Here is a 26559-nt window from a genome sequence, read left to right on the forward strand (position 1 = left end):
TGAGGGCCGGGAGTTAAGGGCCAAGTCTGAGGAACCGGACAAGAAATGGGAGAAGCTCCATGCGTCACCGACCGGACGAGGTCCTCCAGGTCAGGACTATCGTAAAGGGACAAATACTGATGAGCTACGGGTTCAGACACGAGGCCCCCACAGGTCTGGGTCTGCAGCTCCTGGATGTCCACTCTATGGTACTGTATCTCAGCTGCAGCACCCAAGAACGGCCACTATATGGTGTGCGGAGCTGTGGGAGAGGAGGACGGACCCACCCAGTCTATGGACAGCTCATCAGTATCACCACCCCGACCTCCTCCATACACAACAAAGGGGAAAGTGGCCGTCCAGAGAAGGCCAACTCTGCAGAAGCCCCTCGATAATTTATACACGTGCCCCAGCACGGCTTATAGCTCCCATAATCACCACATACAATGCACAAGGATACAGGGATGGTGATCCATCTTCTCCCCAAGAAAATTCACAAACTGGGTCCCATTGTAGAAGTATCCCTCAGGGAGAGGATCCAAGTGTCGCTTCACCTGCAGTGCAACAGAGATAGTGAGGCATATACACGAGAGAGAGAGAGAGGGCAAAATGAGAGGGACGAGAGAGAGAGCGGGACGAGAGAGAGAGAGCGGGACGAGAGAGAGAGAGCGGGACGAGAGAGAGAGAGCGGGACGAGAGAGAGAGAGCGGGACGAGAGAGAGAGAGCGGGACGAGAGAGAGAGAGCGGGACGAGAGAGAGAGAGCGGGACGAGAGAGAGGAGAGAGAGAGGGACGAGAGAGGGACGAGAGAGAGAAGAGAGAGAGGAGAGAGAGAGAGAGAGAGAGAGAGAGAAAGAGAGAGGGACGAGAGAGAGGGCAAAAAGAGAGAGGGACGAGAGAGAGGGCAAAAAGAGAGAGGGACGAGAGAGAGGGCAAAAAGAGAGAGGGACGAGAGAGAGAGCGGGACGAGAGAGAGGGCAAAAAGAGAGAGCGGGACGAGAGAGAGAGAGAGCGGGACGAGAGAGAGAGAGAGCGGGACGAGAGAGAGAGAGAGCGGGACGAGAGAGAGAGAGGAGAGAGAGGAGAGAGAGGAGAGAGAGGAGAGAGAGGAGAGAGAGGAGAGAGAGAGAGGGACGAGAGAGGGACGAGAGAGAGAGAGGAGAGAGAGAGGAGAGAGAGAGGAGAGAGAGAGAGGAGAGAGAGAGGGACGAGAGAGGGACGAGAGAGAGGAGAGAGAGAGAGGAGAGAGAGCGGGATGAGAGAGGGACGAGAGAGAGGAGAGAGAGAGAGGAGAGAGAGCGGGATGAGAGAGGGACGAGAGAGGGACGAGAGAGAGAGGAGAGAGAGGAGAGAGAGAGGAGAGAGAGGGACGAGAAAGAGAGGGAAAGAGAAAAAGAGGGAAAGAGAAAAAGAGGGAAAGAGAAAAAGAGGGAAAGAGAAAAAGAGGGAAAGAGAAAGAGAGGGAAAGAGAAAGAGGGAAAGAGAAAAAGAGGGAAAGAGAAAAAGAGGGAAAGAGAAAAAGAGGGAAAGAGAAAGAGAGGGACGACAAAGAGGGACGACAAAGAGGGACGACAAAGAGGGACGACAAAGAGAGGGACGACAAAGAGAGGGACGACAAAGAGAGGGACGACAAAGAGAGGGACGACAAAGAGAGGGACGACAAAGAGAGGGACGACAAAGAGAGGGACGACAAAGAGAGGGACGACAAAGAGGGACGACAAAGAGAGGGACGACAAAGAGGGACGACAAAGAGAGGGACGACAAAGAGAGGGACGACAAAGAGAGGGACAACAAAGAGAGGGACAACAAAGAGAGGGACAACAAAGAGAGGGACGACAAAGAGAGGGACGACAAAGAGAGGGACGACAAAGAGACGACGTGAAAACGACGAGAAAGAGGCAGAAAGACGACGTGAAAGAGGCAGAAAGACGACGAGAAAGAGGCAGAAAGACGACGAGAAAGAGGCAGAAAGACGACGAGAAAGAGGCAGAAAGACGACGAGAAAGAGGCAGAAAGAGGGAGAAAGAGGCAGAAAGAGGGAGAAAGAGGGAGAAAGAAAAAGTAAGGGTGAAAAGGAAGGAGAGAAAAAGACAAGAGAAAAAGAGAGGAAGAGAAAGAAAGAGGGCAAAGAGAAAGAGTATGTGAAAGAGGAAAAGAAAGAGGGCAAAAAGAAGGGAATTTTGTTACTTACCGTAAATTCCTTTTCTTCTAGCTCTTATTGGGAGACCCAGACGATTGGGGTATAGCTACTGCCCTCCGGAGGCCACACAAAGCACTACACTAAAAAGTGCAAGGCCCCTCCCCCTCTGGCTATACCCCCCCGTGGTATCACGGGTTCTCCAGTTTTAGTGCCAAAGCAAGAAGGAGGAAGCCAATAACTGGTTTAAACAAATTAACTCCGAATAACGTCGGAGAACTGAAAAACCGTTCAACATGAACAACATGTGTACCCGCAAACAACCAAGAAATCCCGAAGGACAACAGGGCGGGTGCTGGGTCTCCCAATAAGAGCTAGAAGAAAAGGAATTTACGGTAAGTAACAAAATTCCCTTCTTCTTCAGCGCTCTATTGGGAGACCCAGACGATTGGGACGTCCAAAAGCTGTCCCTGGGTGGGTAAAGAGATACCTCATGTTAGAGCTGCAAAACAGCCCTCCCCTACGGGGATGTCACTGCCGCCTGCAGGACTCTTCTACCTAAGCTGGCATCCGCCGAAGCATAGGTATGCACCTGATAATGTTTGGTGAAAGTGTGCAGGCTCGACCAGGTAGCTGCCTGGCACACCTGTTGAGCCGAAGCCTGGTGTCGTAGCGCCCAGGACGCACTCACGGCTCTGGTTGAATGGGCTTTCAGCCCTGAAAGAACCGGAAGCCCTGCAAAACGGTAGGCTTCCCGAATTGGTTCTTTGATCCATCGAGCCAGGGTGGCTTTAGAAGCCTGCAACCTCTTGCGCGTACCAGCGACAAGGGCATCGGAACGGCGTACGGGCGCCGTGCGGGAAATGTAGATTCTGAGTGCTCTCACCAGATCTAGCAAACGTAAATCATTCTCATACCGGTGAACCGGATGAGTGCAAAAAGACGGTAAGGAGATATCCTGATTAAGATGAAACGAGGATACTACCTTAGGGAGAAACTCCGGAATGATGCGCAGCACTACCTTGTCCTGGTGAAACACCAGGAAGGGAGCCTTGGATGACAGAGCTGCCAGCTCAGACACTCGCCGAAGCGATGTGATCGCAACGAGAAACGCCACCTTCTGTGACAGGCGAGAAAAGGAAACTTCCTTCAGAGGCTCGAAAGGCGGCTTCTGGAGAGCAACTAGAACCCTGTTCAGATCCCATGGATCCAACGGCCGCTTGTACGGGGGTACGATATAACAAACCCCCTGCGGGAACGTGCGCACCTTAGAAAGACGTGCTAGACGCTTCTGAAAAGACACGGATAGTGCTGAGACTTGCCCTTTGAGGGAGTCTAGCGACAAGCCCTTTTCTAACTCCTATTGTAGGAAGGAAAGAAAGATAGGCAATGCAAATGGCCAGGGAGACACTCCCTGAGTAGAGCACCAGATTAAGAAAATCTTCCACGTTCTGTGGTAGATCTTAGCAGACGTGGGCTTCCTAGCCTGTCTCATGGTGGCAACGACCCCTTGGGATAATCCTGAAGACGCTAGGATCCAGGACACACAAGCCACACAGTCAGGTTCAGGGCCGCAGAATTCCGATGGAGAAAACGGCCCTTGAGACAGTAAGTCTGGTCGGTCTGGTAGTGACCCCGGTCGGCCGACCGTGAGATGCCACAGATCCGGGTACCACGATCTCCTCGGCCAGTCTGGTGCGACGAGTATGACGCGGCTGCAATCGGATCTGATTTTTGCGCAGTACTCTGGGCAAGAGTGCCAGAGGTGGAAACACATATGTGAGCCGGAACTGCGACCAATCTTGCACTAAGGCGTCTGCCGCCAGAGCTCTGTGATCGCGCGATCGTGCCATAAATGCCGGGACCTTGTTGGTGTGCCGAGACGCCATTAGGTCGACGTCCGGCCCCCCCCAGCGGCAACAGATTTCCTGAAACACGTCCGGGTGAAGGGACCATTCCCCCGCGTCCATGCCCTGGCGACTGAGGAAGTCTGCTTCCCAGTTTTCTACGCCCGGGATGTGAACTGCGGATATGGTGGATGCTGTGTCCTCCACCCACATGAGGATCCGCCGGACTTCCTGGAAGGCTGCTGACTGCGTGTCCCTCCTTGGTGGTTGATGTATGCCACCGCTGTGGAGATGTCCGACTGGATTCGGATCTGCTCCCTTCTAGCCACTTTTGGAAAGTAAATAGGGTAAGATACCCTGCCCCGATTTCCAGCACATCGAACTGAAGGGTGGACTCCTGCTGAGTCCACGTCCCCTGAGCCATGTGGCGGAGACAAACTGCTCCCCACCCTGACAGACTCGTATCTGTCGTGACCACTGCCCAGGATGGGGGCTATGGCAATGAGGTGGGAATAAGCCACTATTGCAGAGAGTCCTCGGCCGTCAGGGAAAGGGAGACTTCCCGTCCAGGGAGGTTGACTGCCCATCCCATTGGCGGAGAATGTCCCATTGCCGTTGGCGCAGATGAAACTGCGCAAAGAGAACTGCCTCGATGGCTGCCACCATCTTCCTTAGGAAGTGCATGAGGCGCCTTAAGGGATGCGACTGGCCTTGAAGGAGAGACTGCACCTCTGTCCGCAGTGAACGCTGCTGGTTCAGCGGAAGCTTCACTATGGCTGATAGAGTATGAAACTCCATGCCGAGATACGTTAGTGATTGAGTCGGAGACAGATTTGACCTTGCCAAATTGATGATCCACCCGAAAGTCTGGAGAGTCTCCAGCGTAACATTCAGGCTGCGTTGGCATGCCTCGAGGGAGGTTGCTTTGACGAGTAGATCGTCCAAGTACGGAATCACCGGGTGTCCGTGAGAGTGCAAGACTGCTACCACTGCTGCCATGACCTTGGTGCCCACCCGTGGGGCTGTCGCCAGACTGAATGGCAGAGCTACGAACAGAAGATGTTCGTCTCCTATCACAAAACGTAGAAAACGTTGGTGCTCCGTAGCAATTGGCACGTGGAGATAGGCATCTTTGATGTCTGTTGAGGCAAGGAAGTCTCCTCGAGACATTGAGGCAATGACGGATCGGAGGGATCCCATCCGGAACCGCCTGGCGTTCGCATGCTCGTTGAGCAGTTTCAGAACCAGAACAGGACGGAAGGAACCGTCCATTTTTGGAGCCACAAAGAGATTGGAGTACAAACCCTCGCCCTCGTTCCTGAGGGGGGACAGGGATCACCACTCCTTCTGCTCTTAGAGCGTCCACCGCCTGCAGCAGGGCATCTGCTCGGTGGGGAGGTGGGGCCGTTCTGAAGAATGGAGTCGGAGGACGAGAACAGAACACTGTCCTGTGCACGTGAGCACAATGTCCGTCACCCACCGGTCTGTGACCTGTGGCAGCTAAATGTCGCCAAAGGCGGGGGAGTCTGCCATCAACCGCGGATGCGGAGAGAGAGAGAGAGAGCTGAGAGTCCTGAGGAGACCGCCTTGGTAGCGGTTCCTCCGACTGCCTTCCTTGGGCGAGATTGAGCCCGGCCGGAATCTGAGCCCGTCTGAGGTTTTGTAGCCCTTTTGCACGAGGACAATTGGGACCTGCCGGAGCTTGGGAAGGACCGAAACCTCGACTGTACTTTTAGGACAGTATTAACAGGGTAAGTCGCAGTGCAGACATTGCGGGGTTACGGACGCCTCTGCGGTACAGACGTCCCTGCTCAAGGTCAGCTGCGCAAGGACAGCAGAAAAGGTTAGGTTGCCAATACGGCTGTGGATGCCGGAGCAACCGACACGCCGATAGCCTCCTAGACAGATTTCAACCAGAGTCCATCTGTCTGTGAATGGCATCTTGAAGTGAAGCCCCATCTCCAGTGCAACTATGGCTCTATATGCAAGCCTGGAGATTGGAGAATCCACCTTTGGACCCTGGGTCCAGCGCTGACCACGTCAGGGGAAAAAAGGGATAACGTGTATCCTAAAAACGTTTGGAGAAGACGCTTATCTGGTAAGCGTGGTGTTCCTGGACTGCTTCTCTGAAGTCAGCGTGGCCAGAAAAATACTCAATATCTGCGTGAGACACTGAAAAGGAACTTCTCCTGTTCGTCTCCCATCTCCACTGGGGGAGCTGAGGGAGAAAGATCCAACCTTCCATTGATGGACGGTATAGGATCATTCCGTATGGCGTTACCACCCGGTGCCCCTCCCCCTATCCGGATTGAGAGCGATGTCAGTATCAAAGCCCTGAAGAGCTGCCTTTTGGTCAAGTAGATTGCCCATGGGTGCAAGTCTCTATATTATGACTACTCCGTCCCTGTCCATGGACAGGGTTGACAGGAGGTTTCTTTGGCCACAACTAGTAGAGCCCCGGCAGACGAAGTGCTAGAGACCCCGGCAGACGACGTGCTACAGGGGAGCATGCACACAATGGGACGGTGTCATGAACAGCATCCCATGTAGTAAAAACAGCACTGAAATCTGTGTTGCTTTTTTGCCGCTGCCGACTAGCTATCTAGAAGTATATAGCCAGGATTGGTGACCGTACATTGCAATGTATAGCATACAGGCATAAAGTACAAATGACCACTGCAGCACAAGCAATACAAGCAGCATAGAAGCCTGTGCCCTGGCACCTCTGCTCTTCTGCTGCTGTAGACTAGTCATCTAGGGGAATATAGCCCAGAAGAGTGACCCTACAGTGCAATGTATAGCATACAAGCACAAGTACAAATGAACACTGCCGCACATGCAATCCAAGCAGCATAGAAGCCTGTGCCCTGGCACCTCTGCTCTTCTGCTGCTGTAGACTGGTCATCTAGGGGAATATAGCCCAGAAGAGTGACCATACAGTGCAATGTATAGCATACAAGCACAAGTACAAATGCACACTGCAGCCCATGCAATACAAGCAGCATAGAAAAAAACCTGTGCCCCAGCACCCCTGGTTTTCTGCTGCTGTAGTCTAGCCATTCCAGAAGAATATAGCTAAGACTAGCGACTGTACAGTGCAATGTATAGCATATCAGCCTAAACACAAATGAACACCTCAGTCGTGCAAAACAAGCAGCCTAGAAAGCCTGTGCTCTAGCACACCTGCTTTCCTGCTGCTGATGTGTCGCTCCCCAAGCGGGCATATAGCGACCTATGTAGTTAAAAACAACACATGTATACACTGCAGTTATATCGTGGTCAGCACTATGTGTGCCTCTTACCGCCCGCCTATAAGCGGGTGTATGATCGCCACCGTCCTGCCTTGGTGCCGAAAGTCCGAGCTCTGCAGTAATGGCTGCCGGCGTCTTCCCCAGCTCATGTGAGGAGGGGCGGGCCGTGGGCGTGCCCCCAAGGCAGAGCGGGAATCCGGCGTCCGACAGTGTGCAGTGAGAGGGCTGGAGCATGTAAAAAGGCTCCAGCCCTCGGCGCTGCTGATTGCTCAGCGCCTGTCCCCTTCCCTGAGTGACAGGGAGGGGGCGGGAACGAAGCGGCACTAGGCCGCAGAAGCCGGGGACTGGAGTTATAAGCGCCGCCGCCGTAAAAGCGCGGTCGGCGCCCAGTCCCCGGCGAACTACAAGTCCCAGCCGCGCCGCCGCTCCCGGAGCGTCCGGCGCGGTAGTTCCCAAAACACAAAGTCACTCAGCAAAGCTGCAGTGACTGTAACCCTTTACTGTCCCCGGCGCACTAGCACACCCAGCAAGTCTGGAGTGTGCTGTGCCTGTGTGTACGGGGACACAGAGTACCTGTAATGGTGCAGGGCCATGTCCCTGAACGGTACTCCAGCTCCGTATCCAGCAGGTTCAAATGGGTCTGTGGATGGAGCCCGGCGTCAGAGCTTTGAGGCCGGCAGGATCCCACTTCCTCAGAGCCCCTCAGGGGGATGTGGAAGGAAAGCAGCATGTGGGCTCCAGCCTCCGTACCAGCAATAGGTACCTCAACCTTACAACACCATCCAGGGGTGAGAAGGGAGCATGCTGGGGGCCCTATATGGGCCCTCTTTTCTTCCATCCGAAATAGTCAGCAGCTACTGCTGACTAAAATCTGTGGAGCTATGCGTGGATGTCTGACCTCCTTCGCACACAAAGCTAAAACTGGAGAACCCGTGATACCACGGGGGGGGTATAGCCAGAGGGGGAGGGGCCTTGCACTTTTTAGTGTAGTGCTTTGTGTGGCCTCCGGAGGGCAGTAGCTATACCCCAATCGTCTGGGTCTCCCAATAGAGCGCTGAAGAAAAAGGAGAGAAAGGGAAAAGGAGATGAAGAGAAAAAAAGAGAGGGCAAAAAAAGAGGCGGAAAAAGACGATGAGAAAGAAAGGGCAAAAAGAGGGGAGAAAAAAGGTAGAGAAAAAAGGTAATAAGTGATGAAGAGAAAAAGAAAAAAAGAGAAAGAGCAAAAAGAGGGGTAGAAAGAGAGGAAGAGAAAAAAAAAAGAGCAAAAAGAGGGTTGAAAGAGGAAGAGCGAGCGTGGGGAAGAGCGAGCGTGGGGAAGAGCGAGCGTGGGGAAGAGCGAGCGTGGGGAAGAGCGAGCGTGGGGAAGAGCGAGCGTGGGGAAGAGCGAGCGTGGGGAAGAGCGAGCGTGGGAGACTAAGCAGGGGAGACCGAGAAAAAAAGGGAAAAAAAGAGATGAGAAAGAGAGGAGGAAAAGAGAGCGATAGCATCCAGCTACGCTGCAGACGTCCGCTCTTACATGGATGCTCCGGATCTCCTGTAGGGACAATGATCTTCTTGTTCTTGGAGGCATTTTCTGTGGTTTCTGTGTGACAGTGAGCACAGGGTTATTATTGTGCCTGGTTATATATTCTAGATGTTATTTCCGGGGTGCGGCCCCCTCACCTGCTTGGCACACAGCCGCAGCCAGTCCTTCAGGTCGTCCTCTCTCAGGCCGCAGCCTGTGAACACCAGGACACTTTGCTGGAGGAGGCCTTTGTCCCGCCGCTCGTTCCTGGGGTCGGGGGGAGGCGCTGGTCCTTCCACCACAGGCATCAGACACAGGGAATTGGTCACCGTGTTATGGGAGACGTCCACCATCTGCTCCGAGTCTAGTAATGAAAGGTAATGGACAGTCAGTATTACTGCCAACCTCCAGGGCCTTGTTAATAAAGGGCGACCCCGCAGACACACAGGAGGACATACAATGCGGCTCACCGGTAAAGGTGACTCTCCCCAGGATGTGATATATATTTCCTGCAAAGGGGAACGACTTGATGGATGACTTTATAGCTGAAATAAAGAGGGAGCAGACATTAACACAGGAGTCAGGATGTCACATCTCTACATCACTACCTGTCACCACATCTCTGCTGCAAAGAATAATAAACCCTTATAATTTGTAGGCATGCCCCTCCCCCAATCGTGCCACCCCCCTCCTCCTGGCGTGTCACGCCCCCTCCTGGTATGCCACACCCCCTCCTCCTAGCGTGTCACACCCCCTCCTGGTATGCCACACCCCCTCCTCCTGGCGTGTCACGGCCCCTCCTGGTATGCCACACCCCCTCCTCCTGGCGTGTCACGCCCCCTCCTGGTATGCCACACCCCCTCCTCCTGGCGTGTCACGCCCCCTCCTCCTAATACACCATAGTCCATCTCCCCTCGTACGTTTGCTGACAGCAGTTGTCTCTTCCACAGCCTCAAAAGGTACGCCACAGCCCCCTCCCTCCCGGCACGCCACAGCCCCCACCCTCCCGGCACGCCACAGCCCCCACCCTCCCGGCACGCCACAGCCCCCACCCTGCCGGTACGCCACAGCCCCCACCCTGCCGGTACGCCATAGCCCCCACCCTCCTAGTACGCCATAGCCCCCACCCTCCTGGTACGCCATGCTCCCACCCTCCCGGTACGCCATAGCCCCCTCCCTCCCGGTATGCCATAGCAAATCTCCCCTCGTATGTTTGCAGCAAGCAGTGGTCTCACCCCCCCCCCCCCTTATGCAGCTCATTACTCCGCAGGGGCCTCACTTCTAGAATATGGACCCTGCGCTCAATCAGGAGGCACGATGGGGAGAGAGATATAGGGGCATCCCTCTATCCTCACACTCACTTTTACACCTTGTCATGAATCGGGCCTTCTCCAGTGGGCGACTGAACCACAGGCAGACACGATCCACCTTGGGCGAGATGGGCCCGGTGGAGAATTTCCCATCATACCTGCAATTCAATAAGAAATATACATCCGTTTTTTTCCACTTCCGCTTCCACTTCACAGAGAGCATTTTTTTTGCAGAACTTTGTTTTTTTTTTTTAAACTAATGAAACCTCTGAAGCCTTACAACGTCTCAAGACAGATCTGCCGAGGATCAGGTCCATCCATGCAGACAAATCCGGGAGGGTTCCTCTGCCGGTGATGTGCGTCCTGCGAGTTTATTAGATGCGTGGACTAATCCCGGAGAGGCGGCCATCAGCAGCGGCCGCTGTGTGTGCGCCACAATTACCCGGCCGCTGCAGGGATTACCATAAATCCCGAGGAGGCGGCCGTCTTACCATTCATGGGTGATCCAAGGAACGCTGCGAGAAGCGAGGATGGCTCTGGCTGTGACCGTAATGTAAAATGGCTTAACTAAATATCTACTTCTTGCTCAGCGAGTCTGACCCCGGGGGGTACATCATGTATCTAGCGGCTCTCAGACTTGTTCTCCTGCAGCACCGTGCAAGGACATTTATTGGGGGTAGATTCATGAAAAATTGCATTATTGGTTGAGGTGTAGCCCTTCTATAACTGAATATGACAACTAGAGGCTGCTCGGGGGAGGAGTCTTTGTCTGGCTCCACCCCTGAGGTACTGCTCTGGGAATAACAGTGTATCGGTTATGCCCCGAGGATTCTTTTCATGCCATGACCCTGAAATATTGTCAATGACAGTCCACAGTACCGGAAACAATCAGAAAGAAGGCTTTGCAAGAGTTATAGACACTCACCAGCCTGGATACATCAAATATCGGGTCCTCAGCATCTGAGAACTGGAAAAGCTGCTTTCTGATAGGACGAGCTCAATGTCCTCATTCCTGCGTGAAATCGGATAAAAGGGTACATTATTGATACGTGTTGACCATTTCTCTCCTAAAAACTGCATGGTTGTTACCTTGCCATTAGGAAACAGCAGATAAGCAGTTCAGCTCTGCTACATCGGTGCCCGGTGAGCATTTCGGCTCCAGGGTTTGGTACTTCTAGGAGGACTCTTACAATATACTCAGTGTCAGGACTCATTACCTGGTGATCACCCCCTTCTCTGCCAGAATAAAGGCCGCCCCGGGGTTGGCAGAGCGGAGCAGCTTCTGGACGAGTCCTAGGGACGGGTGCCTCTGCTCTGAGGTCAGGCTGGTGAACACCACATTGCTGACTATGCCTAGAAGTGAAGCATAGGACGTGCAGGTGAGACCTCCGCAGACCACCATGCCCCGGCTGCTGATATGTACCGGTAGTGCCATACGTACCGTGAGGACACTGCTCCAGGAACTTCGGGAAGTAAAACCTTGAAACGTAAAAAAAAAGGAAGATTAGGATCCTATATGCAGGAAAGAGCCCCCGATAGTAGGAGTCGTGCCCACCTGTGCTCCATGACGCAGCTCAGAGGATCCACACAAGCCGTGACCGCGCCAATGACGAAGGAAGACTTGACGAGAGGGTCAGGGTGAGTGTGCACGGCCTGCACTACATCAATCACATCTGCGTATCTGGAGGAGGGGACGAGCAGAGACGGGAAGGTGACAAGTGAGCACAAGATCGGCTGTCAGCGGCAGCGTGGGAAGCACAGACGGCAGGCGAGAGCCCCCTGTGATCAGCCCCCGCACAAACATGCAAGGCCACCAGCACTGACACCCTTATGTAGTATCTACTGATTCAGCACAGATCTGTTACAATGTATCAGCGCAGATCTCATCATTCCGGACCAGTTGTGATCCTTTCTTCTGGGTTTTGGGCACCATGTGACGTGACGCACTCGGGTCTGACAACTTTTACAACAAATTTTTTTCTATCTTTTTATTGACTTTTTTCGCATTGTTGTAGTGTGAGAAAAAATATAGGTGGAAAACTGCTGTCTACAGATGTGTCACCCTGGGAGCATATCCAACATGTCCTGCAGGTAACAGCGTGAGGGCTGCACACTTCAGGGGGCTTTGCATTCAGGTTGGGGTCACCCTTAGATGGGAGATGATGGGTGGAAGCCAAAGGTCATAACTGGGAAGAGCACAGCTCCTGTACATGAAGCAGGACCAGGACTGGAAGCTTGGCTCTATTTACTGGAATGGGGCGGATCTGCAGAACTAGCAAACACAGGGGGTGCAATGGGGTATAATGTGTGTCTATATGTGCATGCAGCAGAGCTATGTGTCTATATGTGCATGTAGCAGAGCTGTGTGTCTATATGTGCATGTAGCAGACCTGTGTGTCTATATGTGCATGTAGCAGAGCTATGTGTCTATATGTGCATATAGCAGAGCTGTGTGTCTATATGTGCATGTAGCAGAGCTGTGTGTGTCTATATGTGCATGCAGCAGAGCTGTGTGTCTATATGTGCATGCAGCAGAGCTGTGTGTCTATATGTGCATGCAGCAGAGCTGTGTATCTATATGTGCATGCAGCAGAGCTGTGTATCTATATGTGCATGCAGCAGAGCTGTGTGTCTATATGTGCATGCAGCAGAGCTGTGTGTATAAGTGCATGCAGCAGAGCTGTGTGTCTATATGTGCATGTAGCAGACCTGTGTGTCTATATGTGCATGTAGCAGAGCTATGTGTCTATATGTGCATATAGCAGTGCTGTGTGTCTATATGTGCATGTAGCAGAGCTGTGTGTCTATATGTGCATGTAGCAGACCTGTGTGTCTATATGTGCATTTAGCAGAGCTGTGTATGTCTATATGTGCATGTAGCAGACCTGTGTCTATATGTGCATGTAGCAGAGCTGTGTATGTCTATATGTGCATGTAGCAGAGCTGTGTGTCTATATGTGCATGCAGCAGAGCTGTGTGTCTATATGTGCATGTAGCAGAACTGTGTGTCTATATGTGCATGTAGCAGAGCTATGTGTCTATATGTGCATATAGCAGTGCTGTGTGTCTATATGTGCATGTAGCAGAGCTGTGTGTCTATATGTGCATGCAGCAGACCTGTGTGTCTATATGTGCATGTAGCAGAACTGTGTATGTCTATATGTGCATGTAGCAGAGCTGTGTGTCTATATGTGCATGCAGCAGAGCTGTGTGTCTATATGTGCATGTAGCAGAGCTGTGTATGTCTATATGTGCATGTAGCAGAGCTGTGTGTCTATATGTGCATGCAGCAGAGCTGTGTGCATAAAATACACACTGCAAATAAACATGAACAATAGATTTATTACCTCCCTAATCCACAAAAGTACATAAAAATTCGTGCTAATGACCGCTCTTCTTTACACCAGAAGGGAAATTTTAATTAATAGGAAAAATGTATTTTCTGCTGTCTAAACCGTGGGTTACGACTACCTTAAGGAGCGTCTAACAGACCGAAAAATTCAGTAAGTAAACAGATGCAACAGCAGCAGGGAGGAGGGGTACTGAGGAAGCTGTCCATCAGAGAAGGGGAGCAGCAGGGAGGAGGGGCACTGAGGAGCTGTCCATCAGAGAAGGGGAGCAGCAGGGAGGAGGGGCACTGAGGAGCTGTCCATCAGAGAAGGGGAGCAGCAGGGAGGAGGGGCACTGAGGAGCTGTCCATCAGAGAAGGGGAGCAGCAGGGAGGAGGGGCACTGAGAAGCTGTCCATCAGAGAAGGGGAGCAGCAGGGAGGAGGGGCACTGAGGAGCTGTCCATCAGAGAAGGGGAGCAGCAGGGAGGAGGGGCACTGAGGAGCTGTCCATCAGAGAAGGGGAGCAGCAGGGAGGAGGGGCACTGAGGAGCTGTCCATCGGAGAAGGGGAGCAGCAGGGAGGAGGGGCACTGAGGAGCTGTCCATCAGAGAAGGGGAGCAGCAGGGAGGAGGGGCGCTGAGGAGCTGTCCATCAGAGAAGGGGAGCAGCAGGGAGGAGGGGCACTGAGGAGCTGTCCATCAGAGAAGGGGAGCAGCAGGGAGGAGGGGCACTGAGGAGCTGTACATCAGAGAAGGGGAGCAGCAGGGAGGAGGGGCACTGAGGAGCTGTCCATCAGAGAAGGAGAGCAGCAGGGAGGAGGAGCACTGAGGAGCTGTCCATCAGAGAAGGGGAGCAGCAGAGAGGAGGGGCACTGAGGAGCTGTCCATCAGAGAAGGGGAGCAGCAGGGAGGAGGAGGAGCATTGAGGATCTGTCCATCAGAGAACGAGAGCAGCAGGGAGGAGGGGCACTGAGGAGCTGTCCATCAGAGAACGAGAGCAGCAGGGAGGAGGAGCACTGAGGAGCTGTCCATCAGAGAAGGGGAGCAGCAGGGAGGAGGAGGGGCACTGAGGAGCTGTCCATCAGAGAAGGGGAGCAGCAGGGAGGAGGGGCACTGAGGAGCTGTCCATCAGAGAAGGGGAGCAGCAGGGAGGAGGAGGAGGAGCACTGAGGAGCTGTCCATCAGAAAAGGGGAGCAGCAGGGAGGAGGGGCACTGAGGAGCTGTCCATCAGAGAAGGGGAGCAGCAGGGAGGAGGGGCACTGAGGAGCTGTCCATCAGAGAAGGGGAGCAGCAGGGAGGAGGGGCACTGAGGAGCTGTCCATCAGAGAAGGGGAGCAGCAGGGAGGAGGGGCACTGAGGAGCTGTCCATCAGAGAAGGGGAGCAGCAGGGAGGAGGGGCGCTGAGGAGCTGTCCATCAGAGAAGGGGAGCAGCAGGGAGGAGGGGCACTGAGGAGCTGTACATCAGAGAAGGGGAGCAGCAGGGAGGAGGGGCACTGAGGAGCTGTCCATCAGAGAAGGAGAGCAGCAGGGAGGAGGAGCACTGAGGAGCTGTCCATCAGAGAAGGGGAGCAGCAGAGAGGAGGGGCACTGAGGAGCTGTCCATCAGAGAAGGGGAGCAGCAGGGAGGAGGAGGAGCATTGAGGATCTGTCCATCAGAGAACGAGAGCAGCAGGGAGGAGGGGCACTGAGGAGCTGTCCATCAGAGAACGAGAGCAGCAGGGAGGAGGAGCACTGAGGAGCTGTCCATCAGAGAAGGAGAGCAGCAGAGAGGAGGGGCACTGAGGAGCTGTCCATCAGAGAAGGGGAGCAGCAGGGAGGAGGAGGAGCATTGAGGATCTGTCCATCAGAGAACGAGAGCAGCAGGGAGGAGGGGCACTGAGGAGCTGTCCATCAGAGAACGAGAGCAGCAGGGAGGAGGAGCACTGAGGAGCTGTCCATCAGAGAAGGGGAGCAGCAGGGAGGAGGAGGGGCACTGAGGAGCTGTCCATCAGAGAAGGGGAGCAGCAGGGAGGAGGAGGAGGAGCACTGAGGAGCTGTCCATCAGAAAAGGGGAGCAGCAGGGAGGAGGGGCACTGAGGAGCTGTCCATCAGAGAAGGGGAGCAGCAGGGAGGAGGGGCACTGAGGAGCTGTCCATCAGAGAAGGGGAGCAGCAGAGAGGAGGGGCACTGAGGAGCTGTCCATCAGAGAAGGGGAGCAGCAGGGAGGAGGAGGAGCATTGAGGATCTGTCCATCAGAGAACGAGAGCAGCAGGGAGGAGGGGCACTGAGGATCTGTCCATCAGAGAACGAGAGCAGCAGGGAGGAGGGGCACTGAGGAGCTGTCCATCAGAGAAGGGGAGCAGCAGGGAGGAGGAGGGGCACTGAGGAGCTGTCCATCAGAGAAGGGGAGCAGCAGGGAGGAGGAGGAGCACTGAGGAGCTGTCCATCAGAAAAGGGGAGCAGCAGGGAGGAGGGGCACTGAGGAGCTGTCCATCAGAGAAGGGGAGCAGCAGGGAGGAGGGGCACTGAGGAGCTGTCCATCAGAGAAGGGGAGCAGCAGGGAGGAGGGGCACTGAGGAGCTGTCTCTCAGGATAGGTAGAAAAAAAAAACTCAGCAGCAGGGAGGAGGGGCACTGAGGATTGAGCAGCGATTGAGTTAAATATTCATAAAGGATTATATAGCTGTCCTGACATAGGTTACCAGAGTAAATACAACAGCCTCATGAGGTGCAAGTCTTATTTAGTATTATCTGGTGAGAGCCGCTATAAGCTGCGCTGCGCCGCAGAAGAACACACGACACAATGACAAGAAAAGTAGATCTGTCGGCACAAAGTCCACAGAAGACGCTCACACAGAAGCCGGATCCTCCCTGCGCTGCCTGTAGTGTCGGCCGTGTAATCGGCCCCATCCGTCTTGTTAATGACGGCACATATGCTGATACATCCGCCATATGCTGCTCATCTCCAGCCGTAATCATTAGTAATGTGCCATCACAAGTGTGTGTGGAGCAGATGCCGACATTATGGAGCCCGGGAACGGGGGGCAGAACATCAGCAGCTAAGAGGTGTCTGTAGTCTGCGCGGTGCAGCCTGCTTTGTCCTCCTCTATGCTTTATACTGCAGCGCAGATTGCTCGTGATAAATAAGCACTAGCTCGGCAGGCAGCGTAGCAATGATCCCTGACCGCAGGGACAGGACAATTATCCACACGGCACTAAATCCTCCTCCTCACCCCTCCAGAGCAGCGATCACCCTCATCTTCTTCCTGGAATACACGGCCTGGCGCGCGCTGCGGTTGCGCTGAGCCTCGAGGATGCTGGAGAGGAAGCGCTGGAATTGTGCTTTGCTGAACTCGTCAGGGCCGTCTGTGGGCTGCCGGTACACCATCCACCTGGAGCGAAACAGTCAGCAGGGTGTACAGACTGAATGGCAGACGTCAAGTGACAGGCAAAACAATAGTCATATGAGTAGCAGGGGTGCAAGCCCCGAAGACTGCCCTCGCCCCCAGAGCCGCCCGACTGCCTCTCACCACCCAGAGCCGCCCGACTGCCTCTCTCACTCCACAAGATATGCCCTCGCCCTCAGAGACGCCCTCACCCCACCAAGAGACGCCCTCGCCCCCTAGAGCCGCCCGACTGCGTCCCTCACTCCACAAGATATGCCCTCGCCCCAGAAGATACACACCCTCATCCCCGTTCCCTCAGAGATGCCCTCGCCCTCGCCCCCCACTCCAGAGACGCCCTCGCCCCCCCCCTCCAGAGACGCCCTCGCCCCCCCTCCCTCCAGAGACGCCCTCGCCCCCCCCTCCAGAGACGCCCTCGCCCCCCCTCCAGAGACGCCCTCGCCCCCCCCTCCAGAGACGCCCTCGCCACCCCTCCAGAGACGCCCTCGCCCCCCCTCCAGAGACGCCCTCGCCCCCCCTCCAGAGACGCCCTCGCCCCCCCCTCCAGAGACGCCCTCGCCCCCCCTCCAGAGACACCCTCGCCCCCACCAAGAGACGCCCTCACACCCCACCAAGAGACACCCTCACAACCCACCAAGAGACGCCCTCACACCCCACCAAGAGACGCCCTCACACCCCACCAAGAGACGCCCTCACACCCCACCAAGAGACGCCCTCACACCCCACCAAGAGACGCCCTCACACCCCACCAAGAGATGCCCTCGCCCCCACCAAGTGACGCCCTCAGGCCCCCCTAGAGCCACCAACACACCCCCTAGAGCCGACACCCCCCAGAGCCACCGTCGCAGCCCCACCCCCAGAGCCACACTCTCACACACATATTATATATGTTTGAACAGTGATAATATTTCTAATTCACCCCGGCGCCGCCTGATTGTCCAGAGTGCAGCACATTACTGGATCTCTACTGAACAGGAGGCAAGTAGCAGCCTGTAGAATGTAGAATTGTGAATGCAGCTCTGGATGTGACTGGAGTATACAGCACGATCAGGCTTTCTGGGCTGTATGAGGACTTACCTGCCGTACTCCTTCTGGAAGGACACCAGGAAATCACACAGGTCATTGCTGCGACTTCCCGGTAGCCCAATTATGAAATATATAGCCACCTACAAGACAAGACAGCCACGTCAGGCATTTCTCTGGGCAAGACACAGAAAGGCTCGTTTAGACACAAAATCCTAAAAAATGGGCGCGACGGGAGAGGATTAGCAATGGCTGGCCGAGCGACGAGACCTTCCACGACCGGCTGCTGCGCTCTATACGTGGACACTTACTAGTGATCATTAGTGATGGTATCGGCTGCTGCGCTCTGTACGTGGACACTTACTAGTGATCATTAGTGATGGTATTGGCTGCTGCTCTCTGTACGTGGACATTACTAGTGATCATTAGTGATGGTATCGGCTGCTGCTCTCTGTACGTGGACACTTACTAGTGATCATTAGTGATGGTATCGGCTGCTACGCTCTGTACGTGGACACTTACTAGTGATCATTAGTGATGGTATTGGCTGCTGCTCTCTGTACGTGGACATTACTAGTGATCATTAGTGATGGTATCGGCTGCTGCGCTCTGTACGTGGACACTTACTAGTGATCATTAGTGATGGTATCGGCTGCTACGCTCTGTACGTGGACACTTACTAGTGATCATTAGTGATGGTATCGGCTGCTGCGCTCTGTACGTGGACACTTACTAGTGATCATTAGTGGTGGTATCGCCTGCTGCGCTCTGTACGTGGACACTTACTAGTGATCATTAGTGATGGTATCGCCTGCTGCGCTCTGTACGTGGACACTTACTAGTGATCATTAGTGATGGTATTGGCTGCTGCTCTCTGTACGTGGACATTACTAGTGATCATTAGTGATGGTATCGGCTGCTGCTCTCTGTACGTGGACATTACTAGTGATCATTAGTGATGGTATCGGCTGCTGCGCTCTGTACGTGGACATTACTAGTGATCATTAGTGATGGTATCGGCTGCTGCTCTCTGTACGTGGACACTTACTAGTGTTCATTAGTGATGGTATCGGCTGCTGCGCTCTGTACGTGGACATTACTAGTGTTCATTAGTGATGGTATCGGCTGCTGCGCTTTGTACGTGGACACTTACTAGTGATCATTAGTGATGGTATCGGCTGCTGCGCTCTGTACGTGGACACTTACTAGTGATCATTAGTGATGTATCGACTGCTGCGCTCTGTACGTGGATACTTACTAGTGATCACTAGTGATGGTATCGGCTGCTGCGCTCTGTACGTGGACACTTACTAGTGATCATTAGTGATGTATCGGCTGCTGTGCTCTGTACGTGGACACTTACCAGTGATCATTAGTGATGGTATCGGCTGCTGCGCTCTGTACGTGGACACTTTGCCTTACTAGCGATCATTAGTGATGGTATCGGCTGCTGCGCTCTGTACGTGGACACTTTGCCTTACTAGCGATCATTAGTGATGGTATCGGCTGCTGCGCTCTGTACGTGGACACTTACTAGTGATCATTAGTGATGGTATCGGCTGCTGCGCTTTGTACGTGGACACTTACTAGTGATCATTAGTGATGGTATCGGCTGCTGCGCTTTGTACGTGGACACTTGGCCTTACTAGTGATCATTAGTGATGGTATCGGCTGCTGCGCTTTGTACGTGGACATTACTAGTGATCATTAGTGATGGTATTGGAATGTGCACATTTATTATTTATCATCTGTGGGGACTTAATTGGGTTTTTTCATTATTTTTTCCACCTATATCTGGAGCTGCCATAACAATCTCATTTACAGACTTGTGACCGTCACTGTCAGACTGGTGGAGACAGAAAGCAGCTCCCCAGCACAGTCCCCCCAGGTCTAATGTGAGCAGCCACAGCAAATAGGAAAACCCCGTATATGCCCCACCGACGGCCACAGAACCGCCCAGGCAGCACGTTAGTTTGATTTCTGAGCTGGATCCCCCATGATTGGTGCAGCAGGGCGGTCATCACCTTGTCGTTTTGTGCTTGGCTCCCGGCTATGGTGTCCGCATGCTGGAGCAGCGCTGGCAGATGTGTCCTCGGGAGCGGTTCTCGGCCCACGCTGCTGACCCCCAGGTGCTGCAAAAAGCTTCACACACAAAAGGAAAAAGTCACATCTATGGGTCCGGTATAATGAGAGCAGGAGGCGCCGTGAGCTGCCCTGACACTTACCTGTTATGGAATCAGTGACCGAGGAGGATCAGAACAAGGATAAAAATGTGGAAACCCAAAAAGTAACCAGAGTGGCTGGAACCTTAACTATAACTTAGTTATATAGGCCCAATCTGAATGACCTGATTGCCAGTCCTCCACAGGTGTCTGGCTCCCATTTAACAAGTCAACTGCACCGCCAGCACTGACCACAAGAGGGAGCCCCAAACTGGAAAATGTATTCACAACACTTACCCCTCCAGTCCTGGGAGGTTGGCCGGAAGCATCTTTCGGTGGCTCCATCTTTCCGTGCCAGAGTAGGATAACGTCTCATACAGACTTTGCATGTTCAAGTATCTGGAAAAACATATAGAAAACGGTTAATTAGACCCAAAAGTGACATAAAGCCGTCCCTCAGAGCTGAAATCAACCGATCACTCGTCAGGGAATATTTAACTCCCTTTGGAGTTATAAAGCTTAAAAGGGCTTTCCCAGTGCGGCTCAGTTGTACAGTAGGTGGTGAGTGGTGCTGATGCCCTCCAGGACGCAGCGGCGTCAGCTAGTCATGTAGAAGGGAGCGGCGCTGGAGAACCCTTTAAATCTCTGTAGTGACCGGCATATGCTCATAAACATCCATTATATACAAGCTTCCCATCTGGATAAGAAGCAATGGCCGACAGTCATCAGCCCCGCACAAAGTAATAAGTTAGGAGTGTCAGCCGGTCTTATGTCAATACAGCCAACAGGGCAACACTGCCATCTACTGGGCAAAACCAGAACAAAAAAAATGAATAGATTTATAGATTTACAAGTCACTAGTTTATAACCTGGCATGTGTGCAAGACTCTAACAAATGCAAATATTTGCTTTAAATTAAAGTATAAAATTCTACCTGCGGCGATTACTAAGGAGCGGCTGGTGCAAAGCAATTACCTCTAGTGGTGGCTGTATAATCTGTATGTAGTGAGCTCCCTCTAGTGGTGACTGTATAAATCTGTATGTAGTGAGCTTCCTCTAGTGGTGGCTGTATAAATCTGTATGTAGTGAGCTCCCTCTAGTGGTGGCTGTATAATCTGTATGTAGTGAGCTCCCTCTAGTGGTCACTGTATAAATCTGTATGTAGTGATCTCCCTCTAGTGGTGGCTGTATAAATCTGTATGTAGTGAGCTCCCTCTAGTGGTGACTGTATAAATCTGTAAGTAGTGAGCTCCCCCTAGTGGTGGCTGTATAAATCTGTATGTAGTGAGCTCCCTCTAGTGGTGACTGTATAAATCTGTAAGTAGTGAGCTCCCCCTAGTGGTGGCTGTATAAATCTGTATGTAGTGAGCTCCCTCTAGTGGTGGCTGTATAATCTGTATGTAGTGAGCTCCCCCTAGTGGTGGATGTATAAATCTGTATGTAGTGAGCTTCCTCTAGTGGTGGCTGTATAAATCTGTATGTAGTGAGCTCCCTCTAGTGGTGGCTGTATAATCTGTATGTAGTGAGCTCCCTCTAGTGGTCACTGTATAAATCTGTATGTAGTGATCTCCCTCTAGTGGTGGCTGTATAAATCTGTATGTAGTGAGCTCCCTCTAGTGGTGACTGTATAAATCTGCATGTAGTGAGCTCCCTCTAGTGGTGACTGTATAAATCTGTATGTAGTGAGCTCCCTCTAGTGGTGACTGTATAAATCTGTATGTAGTGAGCTCCCTCTAGTGGTGACTGTATAAATCTGTATGTAGTGAGCTCTCTCTAGTGGTGACTGTATAGATCTGTATGTAGTGAGCTCCCTCTAGTGGTGGCTGTATAAATCAGTATGTAGTGAGCTCCCTCTAGTGGTGGCTGTATAATCTGTATGTAGTGAGCTCCCTCTAGTGGTCACTGTATAAATCTGTATGTAGTGATCTCCCTCTAGTGGTGGCTGTATAAATCTGTATGTAGTGAGCTCCCTCTAGTGGTGACTGTATAAATCTGTATGTAGTGAGCTCCCTCTAGTGGTGACTGTATAAATCTGTATGTAGTGAGCTCCCTCTAGTGGTGACTGTATAAATCTGTATGTAGTGAGCTCCCTCTAGTGGTGACTGTATAAATCTGTATGTAGTGAGCTCCCTCTAGTGGTGACTGTATAAATCTGTATGTAGTAAGCTCCCTCTAGTGGTAGCTGTATAAATCTGTATGTAGTGAGCTCCCTCTAGTGGTGGCTGTATAAATCTGTATGTAGTGAGCTCCCTCTAGTGGTGGCTGTATAAATCTGTATGTAGTGAGCTCCCTCTAGTGGTGGCTGTATAAATCTGTATGTAGTGAGCTCCCTCTAGTGGTGACTGTATAAATCTGTATGTAGTGAGCTCCCCCTAGTGGTGGCTGTATAAATCTGTATGTAGTGAGCTCCCCCTAGTGGTGGCTGTATATATCTGTATATAGTGAGCTCCCTCTAGTGGTGACTGTATAAATCTGTATGTAGTGAGCTCCCTCTAGTGGTGTCTGTATAAATCTGTACGTAGTGAGCTCCCTCTAGTGGTGGCTGTATAAATCTGTATGTAGTGAGCTCCCTCTAGTGGTGGCTGTATAAATCTGTATGTAGTGAGCTCCCTCTAGTGGTGACTGTATAAATCTGTATGTAGTGAGCTCCCTCTAGTGGTGACTGTATAAATCTGTATGTAGTGAGCTCCCTCTAGTGGTGTCTGTATAAATCTGTATGTAGTGAGCTCCCTCTAGTGGTGGCTGTATAAATCTGTATGTAGTGAGCTCCCTCTAGTGGTGACTGTATAAATCTGTATGTAGTGAGCTCCCTCTAGTGGTGGCTGTATAAATCTGTATGTAGTGAGCTCCCTCTAGTGGTGACTGTATAAATCTGTATGTAGTGAGCTCCCTCTAGTGGTGACTGTATAAATCTGTATGTAGTAAGCTCCCTCTAGTGGTAGCTGTATAAATCTGTATGTAGTGAGCTCCCTCTAGTGGTGTCTGTATAAATCTGTATGTAGTGAGCTCCCCCTAGTGGTGGCTGTATATATCTGTATGTAGTGAGCTCCCTCTAGTGGTGACTGTATAAATCTGTATGTAGTGAGCTCCCTCTAGTGGTGGCTGTATAAATCTGTATGTAGTGAGCTTCCTCTAGTGGTGACTGTATAATTCTGTATGTAGTGAGTGCCCTCTAGTGGTGGCTGCATAAATCTGTATGTAGTGAGCTCCCTCTAGTGGTGGCTGTATAAATCTGTATGTAGTGAGCTCCCTCTAGTGGTGGCTGTATAAATCTGTATGTAGTGAACTCCCTCTAGTGGTGGCTGTATAAATCTGTATGTAGTGAGCTCCCTCTAGTGGTGGCTGTATAAATCTGTATGTAGTGAGCTCCCTCTAGTGGTGGCTGTATAAATCTGTATGTAGTGAGCTCCCCCTAGTGGTGGCTGTATATATCTGCATGTAGTGAGCTTCCCCTAGTGGTGGCTGTATATATCTGCATGTAGTGAGCTTCCTCTAGTGGTGGCTGTATAAATCTGTATGTAGTGAGCTCCCTCTAGTGGTGGCTGTATAAATCTGTATGTAGTGAGCTCCCCCTAGTGGTGGCTGTATATATCTGCATGTAGTGAGCTTCCCCTAGTGGTGGCTGTATATATCTGCATGTAGTGAGCTTCCTCTAGTGGTGGCTGTATAAATCTGTATGTAGTGAGCTCCCTCTAGTGGAGGCTGTATAAATCTGTATGTAGTGAGCTCCCTCTAGTGGTGGCTGTATAAATCTGTATGTAGTGAGCTCCCTCTAGTGGTGGCTGTATAAATCTGTATGTAGTGAGCTCCCTCTAGTGGTGACTGTATAAATCTGTATGTAGTGAGCTCCCTCTAGTGGTGGCTGTATAAATCTGTATGTAGTGAGCTCCCTCTAGTGGTGGCTGTATAAATCTGTATGTAGTGAGCTCCCTCTAGTGATGACTGTATAAATCTGTGTGTAGTGAGCTCCCTCTAGTGGTGGCTGTATAAATCTGTATGTAGTGAGCTCCCTCTAGTGATGACTGTATAAATCTGTGTGTAGTGAGCTCCCTCTAGTGGTGAATGTATAAATCTGTGTGTAGTGAGATCCCTCTAGTTGTGGCTGTATAAATCTGTATGTAGTGAGCTCCCTCTAGTGATGACTGTATAAATCTGTGTGTAGTGAGCTCCCTCTAGTGGTGACTGTATAAATCTGTAAGTAGTGAGCTCCCCCTAGTGGTGGCTGTATAAATCTGTATGTAGTGAGCTCCCTCTAGTGGTGACTGTATAAATCTGTATGTAGTGAGCTCCTCCTAGTGGTGGCTGTATAAATCTGTATGTAATGAGCTCCCTCTAGAGGTAGCTGTATAAATCTGTATGTAGTGAGCTCCCTCTAGTGGTGCCTGTATAAATCTGTACGTAGTGAGCTCCCTCTAGTGGTGGCTGTATAATCTGTATGTAGTGAGCTCCCCCTAGTGGTGGATGTATAAATCTGTATGTAGTGAGCTCCCTCTAGTGGTGACTGTATAAATCTGTATGTAGGGAGCTCCCTCTAGTGGTGGCTGTATAAATCTGTATGTAGTGAGCTCCCTCTAGTGGTGGCTGTAAAAATCTGTATGTAGTGAGCTCACTCTAGTGGTGACTGTATAAATCTGTATGTAATGAGCTCCCTCTAGTGGTGGCTGTATAAATCTGTATGTAGTGAGCTCCCTCTAGTGGTGGCTGTAAAAATCTGTATGTAGTGAGCTCACTCTAGTGGTGACTGTATAAATCTGTATGTAGTGAGCTCTCTCTAGTGGTGGCTGTAAAAATCTGTATGTAGTGAGCTCCCTCTAGTGGTGACTGTATAAATCTGTATGTAGTAAGCTCCCTCTAGTGGTGGCTGTATAAATCTGTATGTAGTGAGCTCCCCCTAGTGGTGGCTGTATAAATCTGTATGTAGTAAGCTCCCTCTAGTGGTGGATGTATAAATCTGTATGTAGTGAGCTCTCCCTAGTGGTGGCTGTATAAATCTGTATGTAGTGAGCTCCCTCTAGTGGTGACTGTATAAATCTGTATGTAGTGAGCTCCCTCTAGTGGTGGATGTATAAATCTGTAAGTAGTGAGCTCCCTCTAGTGGTGACTGTATAAATCTGTATGTAGTGAGCTCCTCCTAGTGGTGGCTGTATAAATCTGTATGTAGTGAGCTCCTCCTAGTGGTGGCTGTATAAATCTGTATGTAGTGAGCTCCCTCTAGTGGTGACTGTATATATCTGTATGTAGTGAGTTCCCTCTAGTGGTGGCTGTATAAATATGTATGTAGTGCGCTCCCTCTAGTGGTGGCTGTATATATCTGTATGTAGTGAGCTCCCTCTAGTGGTGGCTGTATAAATCTGTATGTAGTGAGCTCCTCCTAGTGGTGGCTGTATAAATCTGTATGTAGTGAGCTCCTCCTAGTGGTGGCTGTATAAATCTGTATGTAGTGAGCTCCCTCTAGTGGTGACTGTATAAATCTGTATGTAGTGAGCTCCCTCTAGTGGTAGGCTGCAGAAATTGCTTTCATTATGGACCTACATTGTCTTCTGTTCCTCGGTGAGCTGGTGTTCTTGGACGAGCTGTAGGGTTACTCCAGAGCTCTCCGTCTGCCGCTGCCATGTCTTCAGCACCTGCAGGGGATAAGTCATTACTACCGGGCAGGACGGTGCTCCCTTTTATTTCACTTTCGGGGGTCACATGATGGACACTGGGGAGAGCAGGAATGACACATGATCCCCCCCAGCCTGCAGACAGTGCAGCAGTGCGCCGCTCGTATACGTCACCTGTGAGTAGAAGCTCCGGAAGCTTTTTGACTTGGGGAAAAGTGCAAATGCGATGAAGTTTCCTGGAGCGATGAGCGGCAGCGGCAGGTGGGGGAGCAGGGCGCTCTTATACTCCATGAGCAGGACGGCGGCGGCACTGCTGGAGTCCTGCGGGAGGAGACACAATCTGATCATCGGACCCCGATCACCTCCTGCAGAGCTTACACCAAAGATTAAGCCGAAAGGTGGCAGCTCAGTAACAAATGTTACTTTTTAGTGATATCCTACTTTTTTTTTTCGGGTTACCCTATTAAATACATTCACCACCTATCCGCAGCACACAAGCCCCACACACATCAGACTACAGTCAGCCAAACAAGATGGCAGCAGGAGACGATTTCGGCAGAGAGAAGGATACGGTATTGTTGGATTTCCAATTGATTTCCATTTTGTTCTCTCAGAGATGTGCCTCTGCCAGAAAGGTACAGAAAGGAGAAGGAGGTGGTCGGTGAAGCTGGGAGGTGGCCAAAGGGGTTCACCAGGGCAAAAGAACAGGAAGACCGGAGGAAAAGAAGGAGTCCTTGTTGTCGGCCAGAGGAAAAGAAGGAGTCGTTGTCGGCCAGAGGAAAAGGAGTCGTCAGCCAGAGGAAAAGATGGAGTTGGCGGTGGCCGGGGGAAAACAAGAAGGAGACGTCGTTGGCGGAAAAGAAGTCGTCGTCGTTCAGAGGAAAAGAAGAAGTCATCGGCCAGAGGAAAAGAAGAAGTCATCGGCCAGAGGAAAAGAAGAAGTCATCGGCCAGAGGAAAAGAAGAAGTCATCGGCCAGAGGAAAAGAAGAAGTTATCGGCCATAGGAAAAGAAGGAGTCGTCGTCGGCCA

At 51.9% G+C, this 26559-nt stretch overlaps 1 protein-coding gene across 1 annotated transcript in view; it reads right to left on the reverse strand.

Annotated features, from left to right (window-relative positions):
* The window catches only part of DNAAF9 (dynein axonemal assembly factor 9), a 104600-nt gene that overhangs the window by 8330 nt on the left and 69711 nt on the right, over window positions 1-26559 (reverse strand). Inside the window, exons 22-36 of the mRNA XM_075346384.1 lie at window positions 25704-25850; window positions 25459-25550; window positions 20224-20325; window positions 19789-19906; window positions 17819-17907; window positions 16571-16729; window positions 11584-11709; window positions 11470-11507; window positions 11246-11381; window positions 10954-11040; window positions 10080-10186; window positions 9189-9263; window positions 8877-9082; window positions 8731-8796; window positions 440-533 (exon numbers count right to left, since the gene is read on the reverse strand). Of these exons, the coding sequence (XP_075202499.1) occupies window positions 440-533; window positions 8731-8796; window positions 8877-9082; window positions 9189-9263; window positions 10080-10186; window positions 10954-11040; window positions 11246-11381; window positions 11470-11507; window positions 11584-11709; window positions 16571-16729; window positions 17819-17907; window positions 19789-19906; window positions 20224-20325; window positions 25459-25550; window positions 25704-25850 (1642 nt within the window). The remainder of the gene's footprint in view (window positions 1-439; window positions 534-8730; window positions 8797-8876; window positions 9083-9188; window positions 9264-10079; window positions 10187-10953; window positions 11041-11245; window positions 11382-11469; window positions 11508-11583; window positions 11710-16570; window positions 16730-17818; window positions 17908-19788; window positions 19907-20223; window positions 20326-25458; window positions 25551-25703; window positions 25851-26559) is intronic.

Source organism: Anomaloglossus baeobatrachus, chromosome 1 (genome assembly GCF_048569485.1).
Source record: "Anomaloglossus baeobatrachus isolate aAnoBae1 chromosome 1, aAnoBae1.hap1, whole genome shotgun sequence".
In the NCBI taxonomy this organism is placed as follows: Eukaryota; Metazoa; Chordata; class Amphibia; order Anura; family Aromobatidae; genus Anomaloglossus; species Anomaloglossus baeobatrachus.